Source organism: Aphelocoma coerulescens, chromosome 5, assembly GCF_041296385.1.
Source record: "Aphelocoma coerulescens isolate FSJ_1873_10779 chromosome 5, UR_Acoe_1.0, whole genome shotgun sequence".
In the NCBI taxonomy this organism is placed as follows: Eukaryota; Metazoa; Chordata; class Aves; order Passeriformes; family Corvidae; genus Aphelocoma; species Aphelocoma coerulescens.
This window is the reverse complement of record NC_091019.1, coordinates 21,020,995-21,037,865: the sequence shown is the minus strand read 5'-3', so window position 1 is coordinate 21,037,865 and position 16,871 is coordinate 21,020,995. Positions and strand designations below refer to the sequence as shown.

Sequence of the window (16,871 nt, the reverse complement as noted above, 5' to 3'; positions counted from 1 at the left end):
AAGCTGTTATTTCATTAATTTAGATGGTGTGCAAGTGAGAAAAGAACGGTTTCCTGAAGTGGCTTTTTGGGGATTTAAAACCTCTCATCTGAAACTTAAGGCTATGAGTCTTTGCTATAAAGCAGGAGGATGTACAGCTGCTTTCCCCTCGCTGCGTGCTTGGATGCAATTGGAAGTCTTATGTAAATGGGGACAAACTGCAGCCTAAAAAAATCCCTTTTACATTGTTGTTTGAAAAATACTGCTGTACACGTTAGAAATGTGAATTTCCTTGTTGGTGAAACTGCACTGAGGGTGAGATTATAAAATTAGCATATTTAAAAGGCGTTAATTTGAATTTCAGAGTATCAGCTGTTTTTCTGCTTTGTCTTACATATTATTTTGCATCTTGATTTGGATTATTGTTTTTAATAGAAGTGGGCAACACTTGACTTCACAGGGATGTCCTTAAATAAATATAATGTTGTTACTTTTTATTTGACAGTACTATTTGAGTTTAGTTATGCTAGACAAGGCCACAGGTTTTTTTTCTTCTGAGCTGAAATTCTCATTTTATTGTCATTTAATGCTGGTAGGATCAGTTTTTCCCATAATGTAATACTGCCTTCTGGTTTTAATGCCTAGAATAACTTCTACTACATCTTAAATGTAATTACAAGATTACCTAGAGCAGGAAATACTGTAGCATGCTCCCTGCCCAGTTTGTTAAAGCATAATACTTTACTACTTAGTCACTGCAGTGTGTAAGAATAGCTACTCCATGTGCAACAGTTTTGACTGGACAGAAATCTCTTTCTAGCAGAAATTTGCCAAGTTTTCTTTGCATGCCATATTGAGGTGACTGGTTGTTAATACTGCATTATGCTTTACGAGCTTCACTTTTTGGGCTGCGGCCATGTAACAAACTGCACAGTGTTACCTTCACCAGTGGCTTTATGTGGTTTAGATACCAAAAATGTTAGAATTTTGAGGTCCAACCTTTGTTTGTTTTTAGTAGTTCCTAATGATTGGCTTCTTAAAGTCTTTTGCCAGGGATTTTTTCATTATATTGTATGGAATATATTGTAACTTTAAGTTGGCTGACAAAAACAAGATTTCAGGTTCATCCAAATGCATTTCATGACTCATCCTCAGATTATCTGGCATATTGGAAGCTGCTGATGTCTAATACATGACCATTTTGAATAACAGTCTATGCTTTGTTCTTGCATGTGACTTGGGCACATATATGCAGCCTCTGTTGCATGATTCCATGCCCTGGCTGCTTGATTTGTTCTATTTGAGGAAAAAAAGTTTAAGCATCTTGTCTCTTCCTCTAGTGTTTGCAGCTTGAACTGGCTACAGGCTCTGTTTTTTTGCTGGTTGGGTTTATATTCTTTCTAAGATTTGCTAGGCTTCAAAAACCCAGGATTAAACTGATAGTCAATTTTAAAGATGCTGTGATGACCTTTGATTTAGGTTTGTGTAAAAGCCACTTCCTTTCGTGATGGATTCCTCATGAAAGAAAAGCAACACATGTGAATTTTATTCCCTACACTACTTATTTTCCCTTGAAACTGACAGGAAAGGGGGGGGGAAACTGTTATCTTTGTCATCTTTCTTCTGCAGAACCAGATTCTAGACAGATGAATTTCAGTTTTGTTTTTATTTAACTGTTAGATGGACATAACTCTCTTCAAAGGGAAAAAAGAAAACCACATCTATAAATGACCATAAGCTGAAATTCAGTATGCTAACTGCTGCGTTTGTGAACCCTTTTATATCCATTCAAACCTTGATTTGGGGTGGGGAGAGGCACTTTGCCATAGCTTAGTTGTCTGTGCAAACGAGACAGCTTTGTTGTAGTTTTGTTGCAGTGTAACACCAAAGTGTCTTGTCTTCCTTAGTCTACTCCTTCTCCATCGGCGGATCTGCTGGGTCTGGGTGCTGCCCCTGTCACCAATTCAGCTCCCCCACCTTCCTCTAGTGGTAGCCTGCTCGTGGATGTATTTTCAGATTCAGCTTCTGCAGTTGCACCTCTTGCTCCTGGTTCTGATGACAACTTTGCGAGGTAATTAAGTCACCCTGAAAGGAATTTGTAGGAGAATTTGTCTGTTAAAACAGGATTGAAGGAAAAACATACATAACTTTGGTTTTGTTCCAGCATATTGAATGCATTCCTGGGTGGCAGTTTTGCAGCAAGAGAGGTGTTCTTGGACACTCTGCTGGATGTGCTGTTGTTGTTGAATATCTCTTCTCATAGAAAAACTGAGTCTGTAGTACTCAGCCTGAGGATATTTGCCACACAGTAGTGTCTGGTTTTCATGCTGGTTTTGCTTCTTTGTTAAATTAAGCTACTTGTGCATCTTCATACATCTTGAAGTGGGGGTTATCTGTCCTGATATGAATACATTTATTCTTATTTTATTTTCATGAAGTATTCTTGTGTCTCTCCACCTACGGCAAGCTGCTACTGAAACAGTGAGAGATGGATTGTATGCAGAGATACTGCTTCCCAGAATTTAAAGATACACTTCAGTTGTTCTGCTACTGTCTGACAAAGGGATGTGAAAAGGGGGATAAAGAACAAGTGGTTTTCATTTTTTTTTTAAAGGGATTTGATACTACAATTACATTAGCAAGTGTAGTGTAGGTAAAATGTGTTATTAACCCCATTAGCATTAAAAGCTATTGTGGCTGCTCTCAAATATTATTTGGGTAGAATTTTGGGAATAAACAGCATAAAATCACAGAATGTCTTTAAAATCAGTTGTCTTACTGGACAAGAACGTATTACTGTTGTCAAGGACCAAATTTTGAATGTTGGCACAACAGATTTTCAATGTATCTTAATATAAAAGACATAATTAGGGAAACTGATCTGCCTGGATCATTGATACTTCCATCAAAATTTTGTACAGGTAATGCAGTGCAGGTAATTGTTGCAGGTGTGCAGTGATTAATGCTTGATCCTGTGTTTCTCTTGGAAGGTCAGAAGTGATACTTGATGATAAAACACAAAACCAGGACTTTAGGAAGCTACACAAGCTTGTTCATGCTTTTTTTTTTTTTTTAAGAGGGTAAAAAAAGGAACCAATATGAGTAGCTTCATAAGCAAATGTTACCTAAAAAGAGTTTTCTCTTTCTGCAGAAGAAAGTGTAGCAATGCCCAACTCCTTGGTCTGTCTGTAGATGATGAAATGCTTCTCTAATGATACTGAGAAGTTGCTTTTTACAGTTTCCTGCCTCTTTTTAGTGCTGTTGTCACTTTTGTTTCTAAATCTGTTGCTTGGGTAAGTCATTCTCTGTGTGCCCGTGTACTCTTGCCTATGCTTAATACTTGTGTGTTTTTAGGAACTGATTGTGCACCTGGGGTCCCTAAGGTTGATGAGGCCTCTGCTTTTAAGCACACCTTTGTAGTAGTTAATATGCAGCTACCTTTTTGATTTTGAACTTAAACACTCTTGCTGTCACAGTTAAACACCTAAAAGGACTTGGTTCTGTAAGAGATTTACATTTACTGAACACCTTCAGCTGTCTCCTGTCTTCGCGAAGGATTGCTGTTTTCTAACAGTCGGGGTGGGATGGGGGAGAGAAGTGGGGGAAAACATTGCCTAATGCCTAAAACCTTTTTAGGGTACTGAGCTAGGGCAGCTAATCAATTTCTCATGCATTAAGCTCAGCAGTGCCATTTTTGAGGAAGGAGGTAAAAGAAGTAACTAAGCTCTAAGCTGTCTTTACTAACTCCTGCTGTCTCTGTCGCTACTGCCTTTCTTCCTTTGTGCTGCCTGAACTAGCCCTGACCTGGCTTCATCTGAGGTAGTTTCTGAGGAACCAGCTGATACTGTGCATGATGCTGATGAGCTTTTTCACAAGTAAGCAATACTAAAACCTTGCAAGGCTGGGCAATTTCCAGAATATAGTTATAAAGCAAAACTATATTGTTCATTAACTTAATACCAGCAAAACTAGAGAAACATGTACTGTCAGACTTGTGACTAGAATACCTCTATGGATGCTGTGGCTTTTGTGACAGGCTCATGAATAGACAGGTTAGAGTTGCCTTTACAAGTCAGTGCTATCACACACTGCTCTAAAATGAGGCAATGCCAGTTGTATATTAAGTTTTTGCAACTATTTGGAAATAAAGAAAAAAGCGAGTACTTGTCAAAAGTACTGGTATTTGGGAGTGTGTTTTAAGTGCCTTGTATGCAAAAGGCAGATGTTTGCTGACCACCTCTTCTACTTTTAAGTGAGAGGTGATAGAAAGGACTGAGATCACTGGAGAATGGGCTTCCTCTCTCAAAATGGAAAAAGTGCATCTCTTGGTTGGCTTAGGTGATACAGAAATGATAAAACAAGGAAGGTTTTTTTCTTTCAGGTTTAAACAGTCAAAGCTTCAAACTTTTCAATTCTGCACCAACCTAATGAGTTTCAGAAGTTCTCAAGACTAATGAAAAATCCTAGTCTGTTGCCTGGTCCTTTATTAGACAGTGTGTGTGTATATAGCATATGTGGTTTCCTTCATAGTTTCTCAGACATTCTATCAAATAAAAATGTCAGTTCTTTTAGTGTCCTACAAGTGGTGGTTCTGGTTGTAAAATTGTCTTTTCTAACTGCAGTTTTCTGCAAAGGCCTCTCTCACAGATTGATGCATTCTAGGTTAACCACAGTCTTCATCCTCTGTGTAAACCCTGAATTTTGTGGTTCTAAATATTGTTTAATGTGGCTCAATTTAAAACATGTTTTCCCTCTCTTCCCCTAGGTTTGTGTGTAAAAATAATGGAGTCTTATTTGAAAATCAGTTGCTACAAATTGGCTTGAAGTCTGAATTTCGACAGAACCTGGGTAAGATCTTTTGTGCTGTGCTTGGCTGTCTGCATTATCAATCACAATGCCAGCATGATATTCCAGATAGGACTCACTTTTCAGCTACTGAAGAGGGAAATAGCGTTATAGGCCTAAGCTCTTTTACAGCTCCCACTGTTGTGCATCCCTGGCTTTTGTGTGGGCTCTTGTTTCCTTAAATTTTTTTGATTGTTTTGGTAGCTGAGATGAAATAGTGTTACACTCCAGCACTCCAGCTCGTGCAGCCAGGTTTATAAAGGACCACTGTTTTTGGAATTTATATCTTGCACTATAGCTTATTGTAATGATATGAAACACAATACATTTCAGATCAGATTTCATGGACGAGATACTGGAAATATCTAGGCAAGAGATGGGACTTAAACACAGACCAGCAATAGAATTGCTTGCTTCTCCCTTCTGTAAAACTCTTGGTGGCATAGTAGCATCTTAACATAAAAAGTAAAATTCTCCAGCAACTGAAAGGCAGTTAAATCACCAGTGGCAGTCTGTGTGACAGCTGCTGTAGGAGAGATCCAATGGCTTGGTTAAATCACTGCATTTTGAACTGCAAATGTCTTGGTGAGATAAATCATGTAAACTATGTTTTGTTCTTAAAAGTGGTTTTAAGGAAAGGTAGAAAGACAGTGTGTTAGGGAATTGAAGCACGAGTAGTTCAATGTGATTACATGCACCTAAAAATTCTGATGTCTCATTCTTCTCTTTCTAGGACGTATGTTCATATTCTATGGTAATAAGACATCAACACAGTTCTTGAATTTTACTCCAACAGTAATCTGCTCAGATGACCTTCAGTCAAATATCCTTAAATGCAGTAGAATCTGTCTGTTCTTATTAGGTTTTTGTGGTTTATGCTGCACAAAATAATAATAAATCTGTTGGATCAAGGCATGGTCTCCTTGAACATGAAGAAATGAGAAACTTGCTGATAGCTCTTTAAAGTTCTTGTAGAAAGAACAAAGTCTTGAGCAGAGATGGAAGATTCTCTCCTTAAAGCTCTGGTTATATAAACACAAATGTTACTCCTGAAATAAGGAGAAATTAAGCTGAATAAGTATGCAATGGAGCTGTAACTTTCTCCACTGACACGAAGTAAGTAGCAGAGGTAGAGATGTGTCCTTCAAGTATTGCATTAGCAGATAACCTAAAACTTGACATGGAGATGGAATACATGTATACCAAGATGATGGTACTTTAAAATAAGGTCTTAATTCATGGCTGGTCCTTAATGCTTGGTATTGCAAATTTAGGATTTCTGGGAGATTAAGTAATCAGAGTTGTTTGACTCAAGGCATCTCTGTAATGTTCAAAATAGTCCTGTGGTTTTTATTGTGAAGTCTCTCTGCCTTCAAACATTTTTAAGGGCATCTTTCTTTAAGAATATCTAAGTAACTGAGAATTTTTTGGAGTTACTGCTTGTAGATGTGTCAGTATGAAAAAACCCAACAACCAGTTAAAAAAATGAATCTCCACAAACTCTTTCCTTGTACAAAAATTGAGCTTTAAATGTTCAGTAGCACATAGAGAATGAGTGAAAATGTGATGCTAATTCCTCATAGCTTATTGGAAGATTTGCATTTTTTTTAAGTTATCAGTTCATTGATCTGTTTCCTTAACTACTTTTTTATGCCTGAATCTTCAGACAAAACCTGTTGACCCCACAGTGGATGGAGGTGCACAGGTTCAGCAGGTTGTGAACATCGAATGTGTTTCAGACTTCATGGAAGCTCCAATCCTGAACATTCAGTTCAGGTAAAACAAAGGATTCAAATGTTAGTGAATTAATTAGATGAAAGATGTTAAATTTGGCATGGTCCAGTGACTGAAATGTAGAATATGGACACACAAAGCTCTCTTGGGTAGACAACTTGAAAAATTGATCTAACTAAGCTTTAAGCTGCTAGGGAGAATCCACTTGGAACAATGTGGTTTAAAAAACCCAACCAAACCAAACAATCAAGAAGCAGCTACTGATAAAATGTCTCCATGACTTCTGTCTCTGCTATCTATATAAAACAGCAGTCTTCCTGTTTGCTTAAGAAATCTTGACAGGAATATACGCAGTAACTTCTCCCTTCTGGAAACCAAGAACATTTCTGCAAATAACTTGGCCTGGAAGTGTATGCAACCAGAAATAGAATCTTGTTCTGTCCACTCAACATCAGCTCAGCTTTACAAAATCCTGAGTCCTGGGCTGCATGCTGTTATTTTAGTCTAAACTGGTTTTTATTGGTATGTTTTCACAGGGATATATTTTTGTCCCTTTGGGTGCTATCTAGAAGGATAAACCTATGCTAAAACAGAGAGAACCTTATTAGCAGTTCTCCCAGTTCATTTGCCGTCTAAGCAGAGAAAATAAATTTATTTAACAGTGGATTGAAACTGTGTTAGAAATGTCATGTGCAGTTGATGGATTTTGATCATAAACAGTTTCTCAACAGCTTGGTTGATTTCTGCTGAGGCACTGCTGAGGCTGCCACGTGCACTGTGGTTTTTCTATTCCATCTGCAGGTATGGCGGAACATTTCAAAATCTTTCAGTAAAATTACCCATCACACTGAATAAATTTTTCCAGCCAACAGAGATGTCTTCTCAAGACTTTTTTCAGCGTTGGAAGCAGCTGAGCAAGTAAGACTTTGTACTTGGGCTTGGGGTTCTTGTGGTGGGCAAGAGAAGAGAAAGGTATATTGTGAATGTAGCTGGTGCAGTGCTTCATCCCTTACTCAATCCTGTAAGCCATGAGCTCTCCCGGTAGAATTAATTGCTATTGAAACTGCTGTTTATAATACAGGTATTTATCTGCTTTGTCTTGCAGTCCAAAACAAGAAGTACAGAATATCTTTAAAGCAAAGCACCCGATGGATGCAGAGATCACAAAAGCAAAGGTGGGTGGTGGTGTGGTATTTTTAATTCATAGTGTACAGGGCAGTGGCAGGTCATGTTTTAACCCCAGCTGGCAATTAAGCACCACACAGCCACTGCTCACTCTCCCCCAGTGGGGTGGGACAGAGAACCCAAGAAGGGTAGAAGTGAGAAAATGTGTGAGTTGAAGTAAAGAGAGTTCAGTAGGTAAAGGAAAAGCCATGCACACAAATAAAGTGAAGAATTAATTCAGTGCTTCCCACTGACTTGGAGGTATTTGGCCATCCCCAGGGCAGCAGGGCTCCATCAGGTGTAACAGTTACTTGGGAAGACAAAACATCATCACTGTGAACATCCTCCCATTCCCTCTTTCCCCAGCTTTATATGCTGAGCCAGGACATCATATAGTATAGAATATTCCATTGTTCAGTGGTCCTGGCTGTGTCCTGTGCCAGCTCCTTGTGCACCCCTGGCCTCGTCACTGATGGGGTGAGGAGCAGAGAAGACCTTGGTGCTGTGTAACCCCTGCTCAGTGGTAACTGAAACATTGCTGTGTTATCAACTGTTTTCAGCAGAAATCCAAAACACAGCCCCATACCAGCTACTAAGAAGAAAATGACCTCTATCCCAGCCAGAATTAGCACGTGGTATAAACAAACTTCATGCATTTTTGTTTATATGCAGTTGGATCATCCAGTGAGAGTCCATGCTGTGTGATAGATCCGTGGCAGTGCCGAGTTGAGTGGACAGTTTCTAGCTGTGGTTTGAATTAGTTACAGTGTGCAATAGTAGCTGGAGACTTGAAGCTGTTTTAGAAAGCACCAATTCACTGCTTAAAACTGAATTGGAAGATAGTTCAAGCCTTAATTTATACTCGAGGTACTAGTTGGAAAAGGAGAGTGACTTTTTGTAGAACTGGCTGCCTTAGGCAAAACAGAAGCGACTGTGTAAGACAGGAATGGCTGCATCAAAATGAGGGGAGACTGATGTTGAATCTTAACTTGGTTCTCAGTTGCTTTTGAGAAGAGCCTTAGTTACAGGAACAGCTCATTTATCAGGGTCAGCCTTCAAAAATTTGTGGTAATGAATTTGTCTTGAACACTTAAAAATTAGTTTCCTCCTTGTTTTGCTATTTGGTGGTGACTGTGTGGGTATACTTGGTATTTGTGTCCTTCTCTCCCCACATCTAAATCTCCTGGGTGTCTTTAATAGATAATTGGCTTTGGATCAGCCCTACTTGAGGAGGTGGATCCCAATCCTGCTAACTTTGTTGGTGCTGGTATCATACACACAAAAACTACTCAGATTGGATGCTTGCTGCGCCTTGAACCCAACCTCCAGGCACAGGTATCTGTGTAACTATCTCCAGCTTAGATACAAGTTCTCGTTTGAACTAAATATCTCTGTGTATCTGAAACCCCTTAAGATACTTAAAAGTCACTATTGCAATAGCTGCTGATGACTGCAGACTCCAACAAGAAATTAAATTATAGCAGCTGGTCCTGGACAAGCAGGGTAAGCTGCTTCTTCAGAGCAATTCTCTTTCCTCTCAGAAGAGACATTGTAATATTCCAGACTGTCTTGGGTGCTTTGGACCAGATTAAGCATGCTTCCTTTTGTTATTTTAAATTAGTAAATGAGTAGTTGGCTAAAAGAGAAAGCATAAGCAAGTGAGTACAATGTTAAGAATATTTTTACTAAAGCTTTTTTGATAGAGGTGTTATCCAAGTTAGCTAAGGATTGAAAATGAGGTTTGGGTGGTTGCATCTTCTGTTTCCTTAAGAAGTGTTTGTACAGGGTCTTTAGACTTTTCCACAGCACTTGCTTCTCTTTAAAAATAATTCTGTACAACACCTTTCTGTTAAAGCCAAAAATACTTGAGTAACAGTAATTCTCAACAAAGGTTTGAAGATAGGGTTGGTTCAGCCAGTGTGAAAAAATTTTTCAGACACAGTTTGAAAAAGCTGTGTTACTCAGTGGCTGGCTGCCTCTGAATGCTTTAATTTGAGGTCTTTTTCCTACCAAAGCTTACAAAGCAAGTAAGAGGTAACTGTTAGTTTTCACCATTGACTGTGCATTCATTTAATGCCAAACTGTGTTTAAAAAGTACTATTTTATGTTCTTTTTCAGATGTATAGGCTCACACTACGAACAAGTAAAGAAGCTGTATCTCAGAGATTATGTGAATTGCTGTCAGAACAGTTTTAATATTAACCATGTCAGTTTTGGTTTTTCCACTTATATCACTGTCATCAAACTGCAAATAAATGTCTTGTACATCACTGTCTGAGTACTGCAATGTTAACCAATACCAGCTCCCTGCCTTAATAGGACTTGACCCTTGTTTGAAATTAAGACTATAAAATGTACAGTACAGGGAAGTGACTTTTTCCATTAAAAATGGCTTTTAGTGTGTTACACAAAAGGGTGGGAGGGCTGTCTTTTGCTCCTTTTTTTGCAGAGGTCAGGCTTTTAAACTTGTAGAGGGGAAATTGTTTTAGTTGTGGCAATCAAGGATTTCACCTGGAAATAGCTCAGAAACCTTCTGCTTCAGTACCTTTAAGAGATGCTTCCTCTGCTCTGAGCTGAAAGAAACCAATGTACTGCTGCTCAGGAAGGTTAATTCCCATGTTAATGTAGAGTCAAACCTTTGTAAAGTTGAACATTGCCACAAGTTGTCTACTGGATGGAAGGGCAGATTTGAAGATGTGTTTGAATCTGATTAAAATGAACATTTATGTTGTGTCGCCAATCTTTGTATTTGGAAAATGCCACAGGACCAGAGTCTTTAAAGTATTAATCTTGTATCATTTGACATCTTAATGTTTTCTGATCTTTGGATTGAACACAAAAGCTATTCTTAATCCTTCTGCTTACCTCCATTAATGAGGTGAGCTTCTCTGGTAGGGGGTGAATGAGTATATACTTGTTCGTTGTTACTCAGTGAAGTTAAATATTCTGGTTTATGTTTTTTCTGTTTGCCATCAGACTTCACAAGTAATAGTCCTAATGATGTGATACAATTAACTGCAGAGTCTAGTATTGTGTAAAAAGAAGTGGGAAGAAATGAGCCCTTGAAGGGCTGTAAGGCATGCACTCTTAGGTGAAAATGTAATTTTAATCAATATCTTTTCCCCAGTGTACATTAATGTTCAGACTCAAGAGGCTGAATAACTGGATACCTAAGCAGTTTCCTTCCTGTCAGTGGTAAAAACATCCAAAATGGTGTAGAAAACTTCTGTTGAAACAGAAAGTAGAAGACCCAAAAATGTTCAGCTTTTCTAGTGGTTTTTACAGCCAAAGTCTTTGTATCTTGTTTCACATCAAACTCTTTGCAGCCTCTGTGCAGAAGTCAGTGGACAGAAATTTTGGCTCATGCTCTTCAAGCCTTGAGGTGCAACAGAGGCTGCTAAACCAAAGCAGGTGAGGTGGCCCAGGTAGGAACCTTGGGCTGGTGTCAGCAAAAGCTACAGGTCATGGTGAACAAAATCAGCTCCTGCTGACAGGAGAAGGGAACCTCAGGTCAAGATTTCCTCAAGGTCATTGACAGAAAGCCTGGGACTGGTGTATCACAACACATACAGACAAGTGTGCCCAGGAAATGAAGGTGTTGAGTCGTGGTGGTGACACTGAAAATACATTTAAATGAGGCTGCTGTCATGCTGCCCAGTGCTCAGCAGGGGACAGGATTGTTCATGATTGAGTGTGCCTTGCTTTTTGTCTTCAGTGCTTTGAGCTTAAATGATGGAACTGGGAGATTATCACTTGGTTTGGATGAAGGCTCCTGATCATACTTGAGTAAAAGTGAAAAATGAGGAACAAAGGTTTGGCTGTGATGTGTGGATTTTGGGGGATATGTTTTGTTTTTCCAGAAATGGTTGGTAACTATGGATATTAAGGCTGAAAATTGGGCTAAAGGCCTGGTCTTTCTGCAAAAGTTCTCTCGACCAATTGGCCCTTTAGGGCCTTTCAGATTCTTCTTACTTAAGACTCTTTAATCCTAAATATTGTCACTAAAAATCTTGGTGAGCTGTTCCTGCAGTCAGGTTGGGCAGTTGGCAGATACTGATGGAATACCTTTTGTTTTGGCCTCTCGATGCTCTGTGTCTCATTATTATCCTGTTACGTTAACCATGCTCTTGGCTGTTATGTTAAAATCTGATGTGCTGAACTAAAGAGAGTCTTAGCAGAGGAGGAGCTTCTCTTTCATATTTTCCAAATCCTGTTGTATATCTGTCCCCCTGAAAAATGTTCTGTGCCCTCATTAAAGGACACCTTGAGACACTGCACTACTTTATTTCACTTTGCTTTGGTTCAAGCTGTGCTAAAATGTGCATTAAAATGTGGGAAGGAGGGGGGGGTAAGGGAAAGTGTTTTTTCAGTGGTGACTGTGTTAAGCTTATGACTGTTCACTCTTTGTATTAAATGTCAGCTCAATGAAGCCATGAGCAGAAAAGTGAACAAATTAAAGACAAATACTTGATTTTTTTTTTTTTTTGTGAATGATGGTTAACTTAACAGTGATGTATCCTGTCAAGCAGACAAAGTAATTTCTGCAGTAAACAGTGTTATTGTTTTTAAGTGCAGTATTTTCAGGCATTGACATGTGAAAATAACTGAATAGCAAAACAGGTAGCATATGTTCATTCTTGACCTACACTCCAGTATGTAACATTTATGGTGATTGTCTTATTTGTATAAAACAAAGTTCTGTCAAATTAAGTGGAGAATTTTCATATAGAAGACTATATATTAGACTATATTCATCAGAAGAACGTATTAAGATTAAATAAATGATTAGAACAGTGATCAAACTGTCCTTTTTTTGTCTGGGGGCATGAAGGTGTAAAAAATATTCTCATGGAATGGTCGTTGTGGAAAACAATTGCTGTGATTTTTTAATGAGAAGTACTGGTGGGTTCTGTTCACTGGAGTCTTAGCTGGTCTACACATCTCTGCTCCCCCAGTGAGTGAGTTTGATTTTGTTCTTGTTTGGTCACAAGTTATAAATATTCTATTTTTAAAAAGCCCCAGATGTAAAATCTTGCTTCCTAGAGTGTTCAACAGCACTAAGTACATGAGCAGTACCTGCTGCAGTAAACTGCTGTAGCAAACAGTGGGGTAGGGTTGAGGCTAAGCAGCACACCTGTATTGCATGCAAGGGTGGTGTCACTGTAGAAGAAGAGTATCTGAACTGCTAAGTAACCTCATTTAAGCTTTAAATGTGTGCTTCAAAATTCTTCTCTTACACTTGCTAAAAGGAAAAAAAAAGGGCACTCTGAGCTTTTGTGCAATCATACAGCTTTTCTTAAATGACTTGCAAACTAAGATTTTCTAGAGTGGCAGCAAGTAGAAATTGCTTGTGAGTGAACCACTTGTGTCCTGTTAGATTCATGTGGGCTTTGAATTCTTGCAGAGAAATGCCCTCAACTTCCTGCTTTATCCCAAAGGTGCTACATGTGTGTGTTAGTTATGCTTCTAGAAATATCCCACCACACTAAGGGTGCTTGTGGAAACATCACAATTCACTTCATCATGGGTCATGGAGCACCTTACTTTCCAACCCTGTCATCTATGGATGATGAGCACAAGTCTGTGTCCACCTTCAAGGGAAAGGGAACAGGTCAGTTCCCTTCTCCCACTGAAGTAGTGGGGTCTTCCACAGGTCTAAGTTTGACTGTAGTGAACCTAACAGACTATTTTTCAGTTAAAACAGCTGGTCAAGTAATGAGAAAGAAGTTAGCAAATTCAGTTCCTTCAACTTTATTTGAACATTGAATTTCTCTTACTGCCCAGTGTGTGGGCCAGGTTTTAGCCTCTGGTTAAATAAATCACCCTGAGGCCAAACAATCTCTTGTCTTTCCTCCTGATCCCCACCCTGTGCCTGTTCTATATTTCTGTGCCTGTTTTTCATTTCCTCCTCTGCACCCCACCCTGCTCCTGATCAGGAATCATTTATGTGGTGGCTCCATGGGCAGTCTGGGCAGCTGCTCAGGCTTGCTGACAGCAAGGCTGTCCTGTGTAATCGGTACAAGAGAACCAGCAATGAGCTGTGGAAGGATTAACTTGTGATCACTGTTTAATTACAAAAAACGGTATCTGCAGCCATCAGGTCTGACTAGTGTGTGCAGCTATCAAAGTTACAAACACAGCCACTAAATGCAATGATTTCTGTGGTGAGCCTTTTTCCAGGGTTATCTGGGTCTTGGCATGGTAGTTGGAATTCCTTCTTAAGAAGTTCAAGTGGCCTACAGCAGCCGCATGCTGTAGTAACCATCATCTTCTCAACATCCAGCCTGTGTGGAAGAGAGGGAGAAGCAGTTGGCATTTGTTTAAAGCATTGTAGGCTCACAATTTTTTTTCAAATATAGGAACGTTTTTTCCTGTGGTAGGAGGTTTAGAGGAAAGAGCACAGCCCTCCATTGAATGGTTCTGTCATCTGCAGGACTACAAACGGTGCAGGAACTTACTCCATTTTAAGTTCTCATGATGCAGAAACTCAGGTGTACTGAGCTGCTGCCTTTCTTTTTAGAACAGGATGGACTTGATGATTCTTGTGGCTCCTTTCCAGCTCAGGACAGTCTGTGATTCTATGATCTCATCATCTGTTAGGCCTCAGACCTCACTGGAAAACTGATAGAATTTTATTCCCCTGGTCTCTTTTTGCCCTTCTGAATATTTGTGAAGTAACTAGGGATTAAATTTGTTAAAGCTGTGCACTGGACTACTTACAGTTTACAAAAGGTCTCTTTTGCAGATGCTAAATTGTGTGTGTTCCTTTTGCAGTTCACAGAGGAAGGAAAACCTTTACTCCCTCTGAACAGTTAGTGCTGGAATCTAAGGTGGTGGCTGCATGATGCCAGTTCTGGGTGTGAGGTCAGCTAACAAGGTAGAAGACTTGCACATAATTGTTGAATTCACAGTAACAGAGCACAGGTAGGTGAAGTGAGAGCTTGAAAAGGCAGGTAAGGATTTGAGTCTGTCCTTATAGTACTGCAGTTCTTAGGCTTTTGATTCCTGACATATTCAGCCTCCTGCTGGACTTGGTTCTGCCTTTGTCAGTGGGAAGCTGTATCGATAACAGGCCAGAACTCAGGTATGGGAAAATGAGAGTTCAGGAATAAATATTTCTTGGCAAAATCTCTGTGGTTTTAACCACAACTTTCCTAGCAGTTGAGACAAACCTTAACTCTAAAAGTCTTCCTCCTCGTTCACAGCCCTTTTGTCAGCTCTCAGGATACAAGGTCAGTTTTCAAAATGCTGGGGGACACTTGAATGTGCTTTGAAGGGGACAGCTTTTAACATCAGGATTAATTTAAATTAGTTCCTGCAAAAGCAAAACCCTCCATTGCTTTCCATTCTTGAATATTGTATTGGCTTGGGTTGTTGGGAATGTAGCATTTTTTTTTTCTCCAGTAACTGAACTCTAATACTGCTGCACTGTTTACTTGTATTGAAGCCTTGATTTCCTGTCAAATTCTCATAATGGGCAGCAGAACTGCACAGGCTCAGCCAGCACCCTTGTAATTGTAAAATATACCTGAATTACACTATTTGGAGAATGAGACAACTGAAGTGACATTACTTACCTTAGGTGAAATTTCTTATTTTACCATCTTACCTATTTGAAAATAGGTATTTGTAGTCTAAACCACCTTTTCAATCTTTAAAAAGCAAACAAAACCAAAATCCCAACCATCAAGACAACAAAAAAAGCCCTCCAAACCGGCACCATTGATGTCTGGCTTTTCTAAAACACAACAAAAACTTAAGGAAGTGAGATGACCTTCCTTGATTAGCTGTAAATCCCTGGGTAATAAATGACCTTATTGTTTCTATTAACTGGTGTATACAGCAACATTGTATATTGCTGGGTGGATTCTAACCACATTTTCCTCCCTGAATTATAAAGGAGCAGTAGTTCATAAATTCCCTACTTACAGATGCCCAAATAAGGAAAACAACTTTAGTACTGTACAGTCTCAGTTATCCTTACTTTGTTGAAGATGGACATGATCCTTCACATCGGCTCAAAGTGACATTTGTGGAACAGCCTTTGTAAGTTATTTCTTCTTCATATTCAACTTCTCTACAACGCTCTGTCAAATATAAAAAGAAAAAAATTCTGCTATAATTCATCTTGATCTTCTTGAGTGACCTTCGTTAGATGCCAAAAGCCTCTGTATTTGGTTTCATGGAAAACCATTCTTATTGCATGAGATAATTAACAAGTCACAAGTGAGTAACACAGCAAGAGAAGGTTTTAAACTGGGCACTGAAGTTGCAGGAGAGGCTTACCTTGGAGGACAACAAAAGAAAAGAACAAAGTTTTTTTTTAAGAAAATAGAAGTTGCTAGAATTACAAATGAGCAAAAAAATCCTGTTAAGAATATAGTGCACATTCAGTCCAGCATGGAAAAACTAATCCTCTGCTGAGAACACAAAGATGCAAAGAGGACAACCAGCTGGCTCATTCTGGTAGAATTATTTCTGGTTCACTTCACTTATTTGAAAATTGCTTAATTCACTCATTTTAAGGATATATTTATTTATGGGCAGCCAGAAGTTTACAACTTGCCTTACTAGGGAGAATGTGTAATGCTACATGTTAGGTAGCAATTATATGTGTCAGTGCTATGTTTTCTCCTGTCTTGACACACCACACTAAGCACTTTATGAAGCAGAAAGCTGACTTAAAACACAGGTTTTCCAAGGAGTTGAAAGATAGTGTTTGAAGTTTATATAAAGGAGAACAAAGATGTTGAAACTATGAAGGCAATTCATGCACTGCTCACACCTGATCCTGTACAATGATCTTTTAAGCACAGTCAGGTTCCCTGCTGAGAGAAAGATTATAGATTATTGAACATTATTGCAGGGGAAGCTCAGTTAATGCTGTAGTATGACTTTGGGTTTTTCTTACTGGAAAATAACTGCTAACTGGGCAGTGAATTAAGATGCTGTATCTGTATCTTGTGAATGCAGCACTAATATATTGTTAATATTGTGCCAGGCTGAAAAAGTGTCAGAATCGCTTAGCTCAGGGCTGAAAAATGCAGAGAAAGGAGAAGAATTTGTCCACAGCTTTCTGAACTGCTGAAATAAATAGTTGCCTTTTAACTGCAAGGAACAAACCCGGTAATGCAGTGGTTGGGAGGGTA

General features: G+C 39.1%; 1 protein-coding gene across 4 annotated transcripts in view; it reads left to right on the top strand.

Annotated features, from left to right (window-relative positions):
* Positions 1-10,462, top strand: part of AP2A2 (adaptor related protein complex 2 subunit alpha 2) — a 43,266-nt gene extending 32,804 nt beyond the window's left edge. For 2 of the 4 annotated variants that reach the window (XM_069016998.1, XM_069016997.1), the window contains exons 15-23: positions 1,887-2,050; positions 3,777-3,854; positions 4,745-4,827; positions 5,558-5,647; positions 6,477-6,600; positions 7,360-7,476; positions 7,664-7,733; positions 8,923-9,057; positions 9,841-10,462. In XM_069016998.1, coding sequence (XP_068873099.1) covers positions 1,887-2,050; positions 3,777-3,854; positions 4,745-4,827; positions 5,558-5,647; positions 6,477-6,600; positions 7,360-7,476; positions 7,664-7,733; positions 8,923-9,057; positions 9,841-9,918 — 939 coding nt within the window. In that variant the 3' untranslated portion in view covers positions 9,919-10,462. The remainder of the gene's footprint in view (positions 1-1,886; positions 2,051-3,776; positions 3,855-4,744; positions 4,828-5,557; positions 5,648-6,476; positions 6,601-7,359; positions 7,477-7,663; positions 7,734-8,922; positions 9,058-9,840) is intronic. The other 2 variants (XM_069016996.1, XM_069016995.1) reach the window with 1 other exon arrangement.
* The last annotated feature ends 6,409 nt before the right edge of the window (positions 10,463-16,871 follow it).